The 16,319-nt window shown below is 41.4% G+C and overlaps 1 protein-coding gene and 1 pseudogene across 1 annotated transcript in view; both read right to left on the bottom strand.

Moving 5' to 3' along the window:
• Window positions 1-16,319, bottom strand: part of LOC124709017 (odorant receptor Or2-like) — a 57,369-nt gene that overhangs the window by 21,808 nt on the left and 19,242 nt on the right. The window contains exons 2-3 of the mRNA XM_047240668.1: window positions 13,558-13,659; window positions 1,587-1,742 (exon numbers count right to left, since the gene is read on the bottom strand). Of these exons, the coding sequence (XP_047096624.1) occupies window positions 1,587-1,742; window positions 13,558-13,659 (258 nt within the window). The remainder of the gene's footprint in view (window positions 1-1,586; window positions 1,743-13,557; window positions 13,660-16,319) is intronic.
• On the bottom strand, window positions 2,744-2,861 carry LOC124717492 (annotated as a pseudogene).

Here is a 16,319-nt window from a genome sequence, read left to right as displayed (position 1 = left end):
CCGTACTGGCGCGCAAATATCAGCCTTCGTCGCTGATGAACAGCAGTCAACATGGGTAAATGAACCAGGCACTTGCTGTGGAGGAACATACGCAGAAATGTTCGCTGAACAGCCGTTGAGGAGACACTATTGGTAGCCACTTGGTTCAGCTGGATGGCCAATTGCTCAACAGGTGCACGTCTACTCCTCTGTTCACGTCTTCATAGCCGTCGTCCATCTCTATCATCTATGACCGGTGGTGCGCTACAGTTGGCTCTGCGCCAAATTTGATGGCGCCATTTTGCCGTGCGCCGTACACTTTAACCACTGCGACACCGAACGTATTCAGTCTTTGCCATTTCGAAAATGCGTCCATCCTTGACCCTAAAGCAAATGATCGTGCCCTTTTGGTCGGCAGATAAATCTCTCCATTTACGCCGAGAACGACTGCACTGTGTTTCGCGACCCCCTGTCACGCTTTAGTTACTCCCGAATGCCACTGCTGTCACCTGACGTCTGTGTGCGGTTATTGCGCGTTGACATCAAACGTAGTCGGTGGTTACATTAATGTGGCTGGAGCGTGTGGTTCTTGAAAATGTGTGCGTGTGAGTGTGTGTTGGCACTTACGGGCGCTCAACGTCGAGATCATCAGCGCCCTGACACACATTAATTAAACGAATGTGGACAAATTTAGTAAAATGGAAGTATACACACAAAGAAAGCGGGAAAAGATGAAAAATGCTGTATACGAAAATAAAAAGTAAGGACAACGAAAAAGGAGCGTCAAGGATGTCACAGGAAATTGTCACTGGGTAAGAACATTGTACAGCCACAGAACTTTAAAACATTAACCACATTCGTTTGAGCATTTCCTAAAAGAGATGGCAGGTCCGCAGGCAAGTCAGCCGCGGCCCGCTGGTCAGAAATTAAAACGCAATCCAATAAAACGTGGCGCACAGTGACCTGGACGCCACAAGTACCACACATTGTAGGGTCCTCTCGCCGGAGCAGGAAGCCATGCGTCAAGCGTATCCGAAGCCTATTGAGGAGAACCTCGTCCCGTATGCGGGGCTGGAAAGAAGTACACCACACACGCGTTGTGGGCTTGACTAAACGGAGCTTATTGTCAGTTATTTTGAGCCATTCATCCTCCCACCGACGCATGATTCGTGAGCTCAATAGCGAGGTGTGTACGTGCAGGGGGATCGCACACTGCAATAGTTGCGGATCGAGACACGCCTTCTTGGCTGCGAGATCTGCCCTTTCGTTCCCAGCAATGCCGACGTACCCTGGAACCCAGCAGAAAGCCACCTCCTTTCCCAGTCGTTGTAGTTGGAGGAGGGCATCCTGGATGTTCTGGACTATTTTATCTGCTGGAAACAAAAGTTGCAATCAGTGAAGGGCACTTAGTGAATCGGAACAGACAAGAAATTTAGGACGGGAAGAGCATCTCATCTGCTCTAGTGTCCGCAAGATCGCAGACAGTTGTGTATCAAAGGTAGTAAATGCTTTGCCCATTTACAGAGAATGTTTCGCAATCGGCAAGATTTCTATGGCGGTTAGACGCTGAGAGAAAGGTACTTCTGTTAGTAGAGTAAACCCCTTACCGACAGGAAAGTGTCTCTGTTGACTGGGTAGACCTTGCCGGCGGAGAGCTGCAGCGCCGTCTGGGCTCTGCACATGACGACCCGTAGCGTGCTGGTCACCCGCCGGTCCACCCCCACCCAGGCGGAGCCGTAAGCTGCCAGCGACACGGACAGGCCCTGGAGGCACGCGCATGTCATACAACAGATACAAGCATTCGTGGGTTGGCAACACCGATGAAATTGTCTCAGTGATAAACGTGTGTTGGAGAGAACACCCGTTTCAGACTGTCCCTGCCCTCTCACTGCTCACTAACAGTATGGAACACAGGTAGCGATCATGAAAGTTATTGCAGTTGGCATTATTATCACCAAGGATTAAATGAATGTGTTTTGTATCACTCTCTTATGATCTCAGAAATCTAACGTTTCGTTGAGTGGTCAACTACTGTACTTCGTTTTGACTCGTCCACTTGACCTTTCCGATACTTGCTTTTCTTTTTTTTTTTTTTTTAACTGTAAACGATACTGTATTCAATACATTGAAAGTATGACTAAAATCGCCTTGAGACACATTTTTTTCGCGTTTTGTTGAATTACGCAATGCGTTTGGACGCCGTGGGTGCATCGTCAGCTGAACATTGTCTTAATACATAATTTACTCCTGCTTTGAGTGGGGTGAAATATGTGAAGCACAGTGAAAAATATAGTGAAGAATTTACTGAACAATCCAGGAAGAACATTTTAAACCTTTTAACACCAATAGCCATTGGGTTATCTTTTCTGTTATCGCATGTCACGTCACTCTTGGCGCATATTTGTTTATAGATTTTTAAAAACACTTCACAGACGCAGTTTAACATGATATGATCAAAGGTGAAGTTTATGACATAGTGTCAGAGATGTGAGTATTAACTAAATTGACATATGCATGCAATAAATTTGAAATAAGGTTTTAAAATTACTAAAATAGCTATTTGCACTCCTTCATTAGGCCACATGTGGCCCATCCGGACCATCCGACCGCCGTATCATCCTCAGCTGAGAATGTGGATAGGAGGGGCGTGTGGTCAGCACACCGCTCTCTCGGTCGTTACGATGGTTTTCTTTGACCGGAGCTGCTACTATCCGGTCGAGTAACTCCTCGGTTGGGATTAGGAGGTTGAGTGCACCCCGAAAAATAGCAACAGCGCATGACGGCCCGGATGGTCACCCACCCAAGTGCCAGCCACGCCCAACAGCGCTTAACTTCGGTGATCTGACGGGAACCGGTGTATCCACTGCGGCAAGGCCGTTGCTCAAAATAACTATGATTAGCGAAATTTGCCTGTTCATTTAAGATAGATTCACGCTTTTTGGTTGTTTGGAGATATATTTTCAGTTGTTCTAACTGATTTATGGTCTTACCATTGGGTCCATTGTGTAGTATTATCAGACTGTTTTTCTCTTGTTTATATGCGTTTGACTTCAAGTATATAATGCAAAATAACTGATTTTTAGATTGATTGACTCTTAAAGGATTTATGTGTTCTTGGAAATGGGTCTTGAAATTTCTGCCTGTTTCCCTACATAGTATGCAGAACACCTGAGGCATGATACTGTTTGGGTATATGTTTGGATTAGTAGGTGGCCGAACTTATTTGTAGTGGAGAATGCAATTGTTACACTTTTTTGTATAGGTTAGCGATTTTTTGTGATGTGGGACCTACATATGGGATGCCAGAAAATATTTTCACTACTTTCTTAAAGTTTTTATGTATTTGTATGTCTCAATTATCAGATGTTTTGGCTGTGTAGCCATTGTTTAGGTAAATACTTTTTATTGTATCCGATAATGTACTAAGGTTGTTTTCTTCTAAGTCAAGTTAGTGCACTCTGTGTAGCATGGACGCAACATGCAGCATGTTTGTGTGGAGCGGGATGGCTTGATGAGCTGTCAGTTGTTGTATTTGTGTATGTGCGGTTTCTGTGTTTGCTGAAGTTATGCTTTTGTGGGAGGTTGGTGATTCTAAGATCCAAGAAATGCATATATTTTCATCTAGAGGTTCTACTGTAAATTTCATATGTTCTGGAAAGGAATTCTTCATTTTCTAATTTCGTATCACCATACAGCAGCAATGTTTCATTAATACACCTCCGGTAATACACTGTTTCACTTTTGAGCCAATTATTTTCTTTAAAGAAATTATTTTACAGATGACTGAGAAATATATCTGCCAAGAAACTTCATATACTACTGCTCTCGACAAGACCATCTTTCTGTTGATAAGCTTCACTCTGAAAGGTAAAGTAATTATGTGAAAATATTAGATGCAAAATGTCAATGACTCCTGATATTTCGGAAATTGACAACTTCTTGTGTTTTACTAACTTCTTAAAAACCTACTGAAACATAAACGTTGTCAGTTTCAGAAATATCAGATGTCGCTGAAATGTTGCAGCTAATATCGTCACGTAATTATTTTACCCAGTACTCGTAGTACAACAAGTTTCCTGATAGACATGTTTCTCAGTCATATGGAAAATTATTCCTTTAAAGTAATTATTGGAGTTATGTTGATGACACAGTACTACTACTGTATATGATGGCACAAAAGTGTATATTGAATTACTACTTGTATTATACAATTCTTGACTGAAAAATATTTATTTCGCAGTAGAACATGAGGACAGCAAAAGCATACATTTCCTCCATCTTTGAATCTCCAGCCTCCAACAAAAAGTTCAGTATACACAGATAACACACATATGTAGACTTAACAATAGACGACTCACCCTACCCTACCAAACATACAAACATGCTGCATGTTAAGTCCATGCTACACAGAGCTCAATAACTTGACCTAGAAGAAAACACCCTTAGGACATAACTGGAAACGACAAAAAGTATTCCCATAAACAATGGCTACACAGCCATAACATCGGATAATTTAGACACACAAATACACAAAAATAAGACATCAAATTGGCACACTAAGAAAGAAACGAAAATAGACTCAAGAAAGAAACGAAAATCCAATACCTGGGCCCGAGATCACAAAAAATGCTAACCCCTTTAAAAAACAATATAACTATTCTCCACTGATAACAAGTTCAGACAATTACTAGTCCACAATTCACGAAGATATTTCCCAGAATTCATAACAGTGGGTTGTATAAAGTATCATGGTTCAGGTGCCTTGCATACTATGTAGGAAAAATCAGCAGAAAATTCAAAACCCATTTCCAAGAACACATAAATGCTTTCAGATTCAGCCAACATGGAAAATTAGTTATTGCACAGCATATGCTTGAAACCAAACACATTATCAACAAGACAGAAAACAGTTTGATAGTACTATGCGATGAAGCCAGGTAAGACCATAAATCTGTCGAAACAACTTGAAAGATACCTCCAAAAACTCAAAAAACCTGATTCTTTCTTAAATTTCGCTAGCCATAATTATTTCAGTAATTTTAAAAACTTACTTTCAATTTAGTACTTGCATATGTCAGTTTTGTTAATACTGAGATCTCTGACACTACGTGATAGACTTCATCTCTAATCATATGGAAAGTGTTTTTAAAATGCATCAATAAATGTGCACCTTTAGTCACATGATGAGCGAGGACAGAAAAGATGACTCTCTGTTGGTGTTAGAAAGTTAACAAATTATCTTCCTTGGTTTTTCGGTAAATTTTTCACTGTTTTTCCCACTGTCTCTTATAACATTTTCCGCATTTGATTCCCTAAACACAAAACCTAATATCTAACCTTCTCATAAGAGGAACATACATATCACTTCACTCGGAGCAGTAGTAAATTATGTGACGATTTGCATCTGACGATGTGTCGTGTAATTCAATAAAACACGAAAAAATGGTGACTGAGGGCGTTCTTATTCATGCTTCCAGTGTGCTGTTACTTATTGTTTCCTCTGTTGTCCTCATTTCTCTTCTGATCAAATAAAACATATCTTTCCCAAGATTCTCATCTCTGCAGTTTGTATCCCATTGATTTGCCCTATAGCTAGCGTTAAGTATTCACAAGCACAATATAATACTAGTTATGAAATGCCATTGATACCTTCTTATTATGTAAGTTTTCTCTTGCATCTTCTGCTTTCAACAGTATTCACGATTGTGGTTCAAATGGTTCAAATGGCTCTGAGCAGTATGGGACTTAACTTCTGAGGTCATCAGTCTTCTAGAACTTAGGACTACTTAAACCTAACTAACCTAAGTACATCACACACATCCATGCCAGAGGCAGGGTTCGAACCTGTGACCACAGCGGTCGCTCGGTTCCAGACTGTAGCGTCTACAACCGCACCGCCACCCCGGGCGGCCACGATTGTGGCAGATAGATATTGAAAGTCTTGTAGCTTTTTTCTGTCTTCTTTCAAAAACAACAAGCCTACCAAAGGCCTGGCTTAAACTTTTTTTTTGTTCGTTCAGCTGTTTAATGGTTCATAGTTGTTGTACACGAATCGTTTGCTTTAATGTGAATGTAGTAATGGTAGTTTCTTTGTGGACAAGTTTTAAAGTATACTCTCTCTTTCATTCATAAGCAAGCGCAGGGTGTGCTGGAGATGATCTCGTGAACCAGCCAAAGCTAGCTGGTTGTCTGAAAAAGGTGTTATAGCCAAAACTACGACACTATGTCTAAAAAGTGCAAGTAATTTTTCTGACCATTCTTAATTAAATAATCAGACGAATATTATAAAAACATTCGACACTGAATGTTAATGTGTAAGACGTTAATTTGAATGTACATTGTCAAATACGAAATTTTGATATATGTGTTGCGTATTCATCTTACTAAATGCTGCAGGAGCCTTTTATTGAGTAACCTGAATAATTAAGCTCTACTTACGCTAGTGTAATATCAGTGAAAATAAAGCAGCTAGGTGTCCTATATTTTCAGTGTATTTCCCTGTACCTGTTGTCGAGATGAATGCAAGGTTCTGAATAATCTGCCTTCTGTAAATCCATCAGGAACAGTACTATCAGTTCTTCTGCTCTTATATCTGCCCGCTTTTGGATCTTATCATTTTCTGCCTGCTGTACATAGCAGGTCTGTGCAGCTCGGTTACACCCAGTCACACATACCATACTTTCAACAATAGTTTTAAGAAGAGAAAAGCTGCTTTAAACACCTTTCAGTGTATGCTTGAAGAGTAATTTTACCTCATCATAGTATAGAGTTCATTCATTTTTCAGTATTAATACAGCTCGTGCATAATCCCCCAGCTGTTGTTTTACCTACACAAACATTCATGTTTGCTGTTCATTTTTCATCTTCTTCTGTACAACTGTTCTTGTTGTGGAATCGCAGACGTATGAAATATTTAACGTCAACTTACTGTTGTGATGCATGGTCGATTTTTCCCCCTTATCGCCCGTACGTGCGATAAATATTAAGGATTTATGACGGCTGTTCAAAAAGTTAGGTAACTTTTCAAATTGCGCGGGCAACGTACCCGTTTATTGATCTTTTTTTCTGGTATGTTGCTACACATGTCACTGACATATGTTCAGAGTTTCGAGTGTACAGCATACTTCCTTTTTTTTACAGTTAGAAAGGTTAGACGTGTTTGTGTGCTCGGTGATTTTCGATGATTGTAAAGAATGGAACAAAGAATTTGGATCAAATTCTGTGTGAAAAGTGGAATCAAGTGCTCTAAAACACTTGAAATGTTGACAGCGGCATAGGGTGAGTCTGTTCTAAGTGAAAAAAATGATTGCTAGTGGTACAAGCTCTTCCAAGATGGCCGAGAAAATGCCAATGACAAACCTCGCTCTGGAAGCCCCAGCTCATCAACAACAGATGATGACGTCGAGGCTGTGAAGGAAATTGTTTTGGAAAATCGTCGAATTACCGTAACAGAAGTTAATGAGGATGTTGGCACATCGGTCGGCACGTGTCATGCAATTTTTTTAGATGTTTTGGCCATGAGACGTGCGTCAGCGAAATTTGTTCCAAAACTTCTCAGTTTTGATCAGAAGAACCGTCGCATGAGCATCGCTCAGGAGCTCTTGAATGACGTCAGTGATCATCCTGATTTCCTCAAAAGGGTCATAACTCGTGACGAAACATGGGCTTACGGTTATGACATCGAAACCAAAGCCCAGTCGTCCCAGTGGAAGCATCCCGGAGAGCCAAGACCGAAAAAAGCACGCCAAGTTCGACAAAATGCCACAGTTTTGTTCACTTTTTTTCAATTTCCGTATCGTAGTGCATCACGAATTTTTGCTTCAATGTCGTACGGTCAATAAGGAGTATTACCTTAACGTTATGCGACGTTTGCTAGAAGCAATACGCAAAAAATGTCCGGAATTGTGGAAAAACAATTCGTGGCTTTTGCATCACGACAATGCACCTGCTCATTCATCGTTGCTTCTGAGAGACTTTTCTGCAAAAAAAAAAAAAAAAAAAAAAAAAAAACGACAATCACGCCTCAGGCACCATATTCATACGATTTGGCCCCTGCGACTTTCTCCTGTTCCCAAAACTGAAGAGACCTATGAAAGGACGAAGATTTTCAACGATTGAAGAAATAAAAACTGCATCCCAGGAAGTACTCAAGGCTGTATCAAAAAGTGCTTATGACAATGTGTTTCGAGGATTTGAAGGCGCGTTGGCACAAGTGTATTGTATCTCAGGGGGATTACTTTGAAGGGGACAACATGAATATTGATGGATAAATAAATATTTTTTCATTAAAAATTTAAAGTCACCTTAGTTTTTGAACACACTTCGTATAACACACATTCTTCAATGAATAATGTCGTCCATGTGTCCATCAGTATTCGTTTGCCACCAGGAAAGGATTCTGTTTGTGGCCTGACGATGAAATATCTCAAAAATAATTTAGGTATTTGGTATATCTATAACATATATCTTAGGATATGCGTAGGAATTAAGGCAAACACACACAAACACACACACACACACACACACACACACACACACACACACACACACACGCACACACAGTCAAATGCATACCCGAACATACCACAGATACTTCGATAATTACACTCGAAAGTTTGGCAATAACATTCGATTTTTGGTAAAAACATCTCACAGTCGGCAACAGAAACTGAAACATTGCATCGAAACAAGTGTTTAGTTCATCATAGTGCTGTGAAATCTGGGAAAAAACAGCAAATTGGAATTTATAAGATGAAGAGCAACACCAAAAATGCAACAGGAGCGTAATATGAGGGAACCTGTAACTACAGTTCAAAACATTACTACTTAATAGGAAATACCAACCACCAGAACTGTTTATAACCTATAGGTACATTGACCAAAATATAACCTAAATAGAAAAAATATGTACATTTCAAAAAAAATGTTCTAATGTGTGTGAAATCTTATCCCCAAGCTTACACACTACTTAACCTCAATTATCCTAAGGACAAACATACACACCCATGCCTGAGGGAGGACTTGAACCTCCACCGGGATCAGCCGCAGAGTCCATGACTGCAGCGCCCTAGACCGCTCGGCTAATCCCGCGTGGCTGTACATGGTCCAGGCCACTAATGCTGCCTTGCAGAAAATAAAGGCGAAACGCATATGGCACTAAAATCGTGTTTTATTCAGTTGCTGTCAGACGATCCATAAGTAACAATTACCAATATATCGTAATATTATCACCAGCTGTTTGATACTGTGTTGGTCAACCTCTGGAATGCAGTACAGCAGAGCTTCTGCGTGGCAGGGTGTCGACAAGTCCTTGGTAGGCTTCCGGAAGGTATGTGCCAGGGCTGCTTTCAGAAGATTTTTGCATACAAACGATTTATCATCTGGTGGCTTAAGGCAAATGAGGGGATGGTTCCTTTGCAAGGGCGCGGCCGACGTACTTCCCCATACTTTCTTAATCCAATGGGGCTGATGCCTCGCTGTTTGGTCTCCTCCCCCTAAATAAACCAACAAACAATCTGGCGGCCTTCCCCCTCTCCTCTTCCTACCTTTTTCGTCATACTCTTTCATCTGTGCCAGTTTTCGTTAGTCACTGTGATCTGTACTGTATTGGCACCATATGTCTACGTGCAGGTTACCCAATTCCGTAAATTGCGGACCGGTGCTTTGTGGATGTGGAACTTGCGCCAGATTGTTCGATCGGTTTCATATCAGGCGTATTTGGTGCCCTAGACATCAACATGGGTTCACTATCATGCTCCTCAAATCACTGTAACACGATTTTGACCTTATAACACGCACAGTGAAAGTTGGCAATACTCTCTTAGGATTTAAATGTTGGCTACAGCGCGCATACACAAGGTCTGGAATCTAAGATATTGTTGTCGCGCTTTGCAGCACACGGATTAACTAGTGGCAGTTTTGGAAGCCAGTGTAGGAGCGAGCCCACCTGCTGTGGTGCGCACGCGTGTTGGGCGAGGGATCATCGCCGAGCTGCTGTACTGCTGTGTCCGCCAGCAGCGACACAGGATTTGGTAATCAGTCGATATTTTTTATAATTTACAGCACGCTTATTAATTTAAAGAAAAGGGTTTGTGTATGTGTGTAGCAGCAGACGGTAATTTTGATAATGATAGGAGTTGAATTCTTAAGGGAAACCATTGTTAGATTAAGTATTGATTTTTGTCATTGATTTCTTTTGTAATTGTCAGGGAATTGTTTCACTATGTATTTAATTGAGAAGTATCTCAGTCTGTCTCAAGAGTTTGATTAATTTGCAATATTGCTTTAATGCCACTGGAAGCAGATTTACATAAGAAGCGATTGTTCAAAGAACTTCTAGCGTTTTGTTAATTGAATGAGAAAGAATTGCTTTCAGATTATTGTTTTGGAAAAAAAGGAATTACGTATTTGGGTTATCATTTATCGAGTTAAATTTGACCAAACCCTTTCTCTTAAATTATATGTAGTTGTAGTAAGCGGCAGCAGCCGCAGCAACAGCAGGAGCCGCCATACAGAACATGCATTGCACTCAGCATGAATAATAGGTTTTTTTATGTTTTTGTTAAGTAATGGAATGCAACAGATCAAGCAGTGGCAGCAGAAAGACCAAATAAGTTATTTGCTGCACACAGGACCAATTAAAAAAAATAAAGTTTAGGCGATCTCTGTAATAGTAAAGTTAATAAGAGTACAAGCACGAGATTTTCAGTAGAAAACACGAGATAAGAAGAAGGAGGTCGCGACTTTCAACAGTTATCCTACTGGAAGATGCCATCGCCCTCGGGGAAGAAATAAGGCACTAAGAGATCCAGGTGTGGGAAATACGTCCGTGTCGATCACAACTGTCATGGTGCCTTCGATTACTTTCACAGCCGCTGTGGAAGGCAGGGGTGAGTGATCCTGTCTGCACTGCATTCGTAACTGATGATTTTATCGTTTTCGTTAACATGGGAACATGTTGGGGTCGTCTACTGTGGAGCTTCATGTTCAGCAATACGCGCGGAACGATGTGCTCCAAAACACACGTGTCTGCACGAGCATTGTGCTCTGTCGTCAGATGTGTCACCGATATTGATTTTCAAAACGATCAAGCCTCCAAACTCCCGGTTCCTTGGTGATGTATGTACATCCTACACCTACTCGTGGTTTCATTGTCTTTCAAGCACTTGCCGTAGATTATGACTGACAGTAGCTTGTGAAGAGCCGAATGGTTTCGGTTTTCAAGAAGCTCCTTCGCAGGCACATATGCCAGTGGATTTCCTCATTTGCATTAAATGTATTCGCATTTGCGAATATGGACAACCATGACGACTATGAAAATTATTTCCGGCCGGAACTCGAACCGAATTTCCCGCTTTTCACTAGCAGTCGCCTTACCATTAGACTACCCGAGCAGAACTCACGGTCAGACCCAAACTTCCGTATGTCGTCAAAATTTGTCTGCAACCTGTACTCGTACAGGGGAGACATTTTAATTGAAAGTCACGTGTCCGGTGTCGACGGATGAATACCATATTGCAGTGCTTGCGTTGTATAGAAGTACAGCGCAAAGTTTCTAAGTACATGTATGCTTGTCTGAAGGAACTTTGCATCACACTTCTGAACAACACAGGTACCGCAACATCGTGTTCCTGTTTGCGGCCGATATAGTCACTAGAATAATTCCCCATTCGTCTGTGCTCTGCTTACACTGAGATGACAGAAGTGATGGGATAGCTATATGCACATATAACGATGGCGGTAGTATCGTATACAAAAGGTATAAAAGGGCAGTGCTTTGGCGGAGCTGTCAATTGTACTCAGGTGATCCATGTGAAAATCCGATTTGATTATGGCCACACGACGGGTATTAGCAGGCTTTGAGCGCGGAATAGTAGTTGGAGCTAGTAGCGTGCGATATGACGTTTTGAAAATCTTTAGGGAATCCAATATTTCGAGATCCACAATGTCAAGAGTGTGCCAAAAATACCACATTTCAGGCATCACCTCCCACCACGGACAACGCAGTGTTCGACGGCCTTTACTTAAAGACCGTAAAGTTGTTAGTGTTAACTGTTAGTGCTGGCAGACAAGTAACACTCTGTAAAATAATGGCAGAAATCGATGTGGGGCGTACAGTGCCGCGAAACATGGCGTTAACGGGCTATGGCAGAAGATGGCAGATGCGAGTGCCACTGCTAACAGCCCGACATCACCTGTAGCGCCTCTCCTGGGTTCGTGACCATATGGAAAATCGTGGCCTGGTCAGATGAATCACGATCTCAGCTGATAAGAGCTGATGGCAGGATTCGAGTGTGGCGCACATTCCACGAAGCTATGGACCCTAGTTGTCAACAAGGCACTGTGCAAGCTGGTGGTGATGGCTGTGTTTATATGGAATGGACTGTCTCCCTGGTCGAACTGAACCGATTATTGACTGGAGGAAATGGCTATGTTCGGTTACCTGGAAACTGTTTGCAGATAATAACGATGGAATTATTCTGGATGACAATGCTCCATATGAATGGGCCAAATTGTTTGCAGTTGGTTTGAAGAATATTCTGGACAATACGGGAGAAAGATTTAGCCACCAGATCGCTCTACATGAATCCTGTCGAACATTTATGGGACATAATCGAGAGGTCAGTTCGAGCACAGTATCCTGCACCGGCAACACTTTCGAAATTATGGACTACCGTAAGTAGTACTCTAAAAATGCAGTATGATAAAGCGATTTTCAGTCTGAAATGGAAGAAAAGCAGAAAAATCTTGTTCTTTGTAGATGACAACTGTATAATGAGTGGTACACATTAAACTGCCAGTAGAAAATATCTGATATCGTTAAGTAAGATAAAAACAGCTGTATATCTTATCTTCAAAACTACAATAGTATTTTAAGCCTTATTTTCAAGCGTATATACATATCGTGGTTCAACTGTATTACGTGTGTCTTTAGGTAAATATGAAGCTAACGCAAACTTAGTGACTTATTGTCAGCCTTTTCGGTATAGAGGTTTAACCCGACATTGATATGAATTTCACAAGATGTTATTGTATCATGATAATTTTCAGGTAGAATGACATACAACGATATACCCAAGATAACACAGAAAGTGCTGAAGCACATATGGGTAAAGCAAAAAGCAACAAACTGTGTTTTGCGTAAGGCGAGGTTTTTTCCAGTTGATATTACAGCTGGTAACCATTGTCGCTCTGTCTTTCCATCGCATTCCGTTACAAACTGTAATCAAGACTCACAAACTACTTTATCTTTAGCTTTTTTCTTAGCCTATTTTTCTTTCAACCAGAACGCTATTGTCACCTATCACGTATTTCGTCGGTACTGAGTACGTTTCTAACGTTTATTTTTAAAATAAAACCTGTCATAACCACAAGATCGAAAGTTTCGCTATTTTCATTTTCTTTTCGATTCTCGGTAATTAGATGGCATTTTCATGTGAACTGATTTACTAGTTTCAGTGGAAAGCATCATGGACTCTTAAAGTTGTTTAAAAATGGTTTTGAGGGATCTGTTATGAAAATTCGAACACTGGAGCCACTGTATTACTTTGCAAATGTATACGTATAACAAGTACTTACTGCTTCCATTGTATCATGTCCACACCAGCAGTAGATGAATATCTGTAGAGCCGGGATTGGGAGGTACAGGGCACATTTTATCACTGCACTGTCTTGTGGATTCTGAAAAGACACAAGATAATATGGTAATTGATACCAGCAACCGCTGTCTAAAGCTACATTTCGAATGCAATAGCACTATAAGTAAAGTCTAACCACAAAACTACTGAAACTGGTTTTGTGTGATAAGTTCCATTTTGTTTGAAAATTATCTCCGGCCTCTCGCGAGAGATTGCTGTTGATAGACACCACTGCTGTATGTCAAGATAAGCAACAGACCACCAGCAAGGAAACATGATGTCAATGTTACTACACATGAAGCAAAGATAGTCACTTTGACGTATTGATTCAAGTGTTTAGAAGAGTCTTCAGGTTACTCAGCCATATTCTCCTTTCACTTAGCACTTTACGCCTTACGACTTAATAACTTGCATGTCTGAAGGAACAGACTTTGTTGGCGATCCACAGTTGTACGGAATAATTAGAAATTTACTCGCTCACTGTGAACTCTTTGACATCAGCTGTGTTAGGTATAGATGTACTAGCTAGTAGCGACATACGAACACTTGTGCCGGTCCGGGACTGTAACACAAATTTCCCGCTTATAGCGGCTATCCCTGCACGCTCCCGGGCTGACCCAAACCCCATTGTATACGTCCTTATGCCATAATTCACTATATATTCGACATATGTAGGTCTACTTAGGATCGGGGAGCGTGCATGGATGGCTCAAGTGGTTAAAGCGACTACTCGCAGTGAGCGGGAGATTTGTGTTCAGGTCCCGATCCGGCTCGAGTTTTCGTATGTCACTAACAGGCGGTACGCCGATACCTAATGCAGATGACGTCAAAGAATTTGCACTCAACGAATAAATTTCGAATTAGTAAAATAAAGTTTAACGAATCATTGTTTCAATTCATGCTAGTATTATAAAATATTCTGAGTTGTTTAGCCATTAATATTTGCTAAATTATTTGTATGAATAACTGATTTCAGTTTTCCTGGTCTTATGCACTGTCATGGCGGGAAAACAAATTATACTCCCTTTGTCAGGAAAGTTCCAGGGTGTTTCTTTTTTAAATTTCATAGTTTGCTGTGCTAAAAAGGAACAAATGTTTTCATGTTACGCAAACTCATTTTGTGGCAGGGCTGCGCGTAGCAACACACTGTTCGGATTCTTGGCGTGTTAGTTACGGTGACACGATGGATGCTGATTGTGAGCAAAGAGTGAATATTAATTTCTGCGTTAAGTTCGGGAAAACCCCTAGTGAGACGTGGACAGTGATTAAGCAAGCATATGCAGGCGAGGCACTTTCAAAAAGTCGTTTCCGAGTGACACAAAAGGTCTCCTGAAGGCAGAGATTCAGTGCAAGACGATCTCAAAGCTGATCGCCGGTCTACAGCTCATTCCGATGCAAACATGGAGCATGTATTGCAAGAAGACCGCCATGTAACTATGTGTGCGATATCAAAAGGACTTAATTTAAATTGTGACGGGTGTCATAAGATTTTAAGATAAGATTTTTGGGAAACGGAAACTTAATGCAAAACTCGTCCCACACATATTGATAGACGAACGGAAACAGGAAAGACAAAGAATTTTTACTGAACCACTGGACAGAGCCAGACGTAATCCCACATCTCTGTCAAAGATTATTGGTGGGGATGAAAGTTCGTGCAGCCAGTGTGACCTTCACACGAAGCGCCAAAGTGCTGAATGACAGAGTCTTCGATAATCAGCCTCGAGAAAAGTCAAACGACACCCTTCGAGAACAAGGACAATGTTGATCACACTTTGATAGTAAAGGTTTAGGTCAGCATGAGAATGTTCCTTCAGGTCAAACAGTGAACCAAACTCTTTACATCGAAGTCTTGAAAAGTTTGTGACGAGCAGTTAATCATCGCCTCCCTAATTATGGCATTCTCAGGACTCGTTCATACTGGATGACAACACAAGATCCCATGCTGCTTTATCTGTTACCGAATATCTGGCCATACATTCTGTTATTACCATCCCACATCCACAATATTTGCCCGACATCTCGCCTTGCGATTTTTTCCTTGTTTCCACGAGTGAAAAGGCGACTGAAAGTAAAGCTTCATCAAGATATCGCAGACATCCAACGGGCTGAGATAAATGAGCGTCTAAGCATCGCAGCTGAAAATTTCCCTGCTTGCTTCCAAGACCTCCAGAAACGTTGGCAACTGGGTACACATAACAAAAGGGACTACTTGGAAAGTAGTTGATAAGTAGCCCGCATCTCGTGGTCGTGCGGTAGCGTTCTCGCTTCCCACACCCGGGTTCCCGGGTTCGATTCCCGGCGGGGTCAGGGATTTTCTCTGCCTCGTGATGGCTGGGTGTTGTGTGATGTCCTTAGGTTAGTTAGGTTTCAGTAGTTCTAAGTTCTAGGGGACTGATGACCATAGATGTTAAGTCCCATAGTGCTCAGAGCCATTTGAACCATTTTTTTAGTTGATAAGTGCAATTTCCTATTAAAAAAACTGTCCTGGAACTTTTCTGACAAAGGGAGTATGTTTATTTATATGGAAATTTGTTGAATACATTGATGTGGTCGGGAGTGGACAACGTGTAATGCGAGCAATGTACTCAGGGACCGAATGAAACTCTTCACAATGAGATGGCACTGTTGCTCTGGAGTAGGGAGGCACAGACCGCATTGGCGAGCCGCATGCTGCTAGTCACTGATCTGATGACGTCCCAC

Source organism: Schistocerca piceifrons, chromosome 1 (assembly GCF_021461385.2).
Source record: "Schistocerca piceifrons isolate TAMUIC-IGC-003096 chromosome 1, iqSchPice1.1, whole genome shotgun sequence".
Taxonomy (NCBI): domain Eukaryota; kingdom Metazoa; phylum Arthropoda; class Insecta; order Orthoptera; family Acrididae; genus Schistocerca; species Schistocerca piceifrons.
This window is presented reverse-complemented; position numbering and strand designations above follow the sequence as displayed.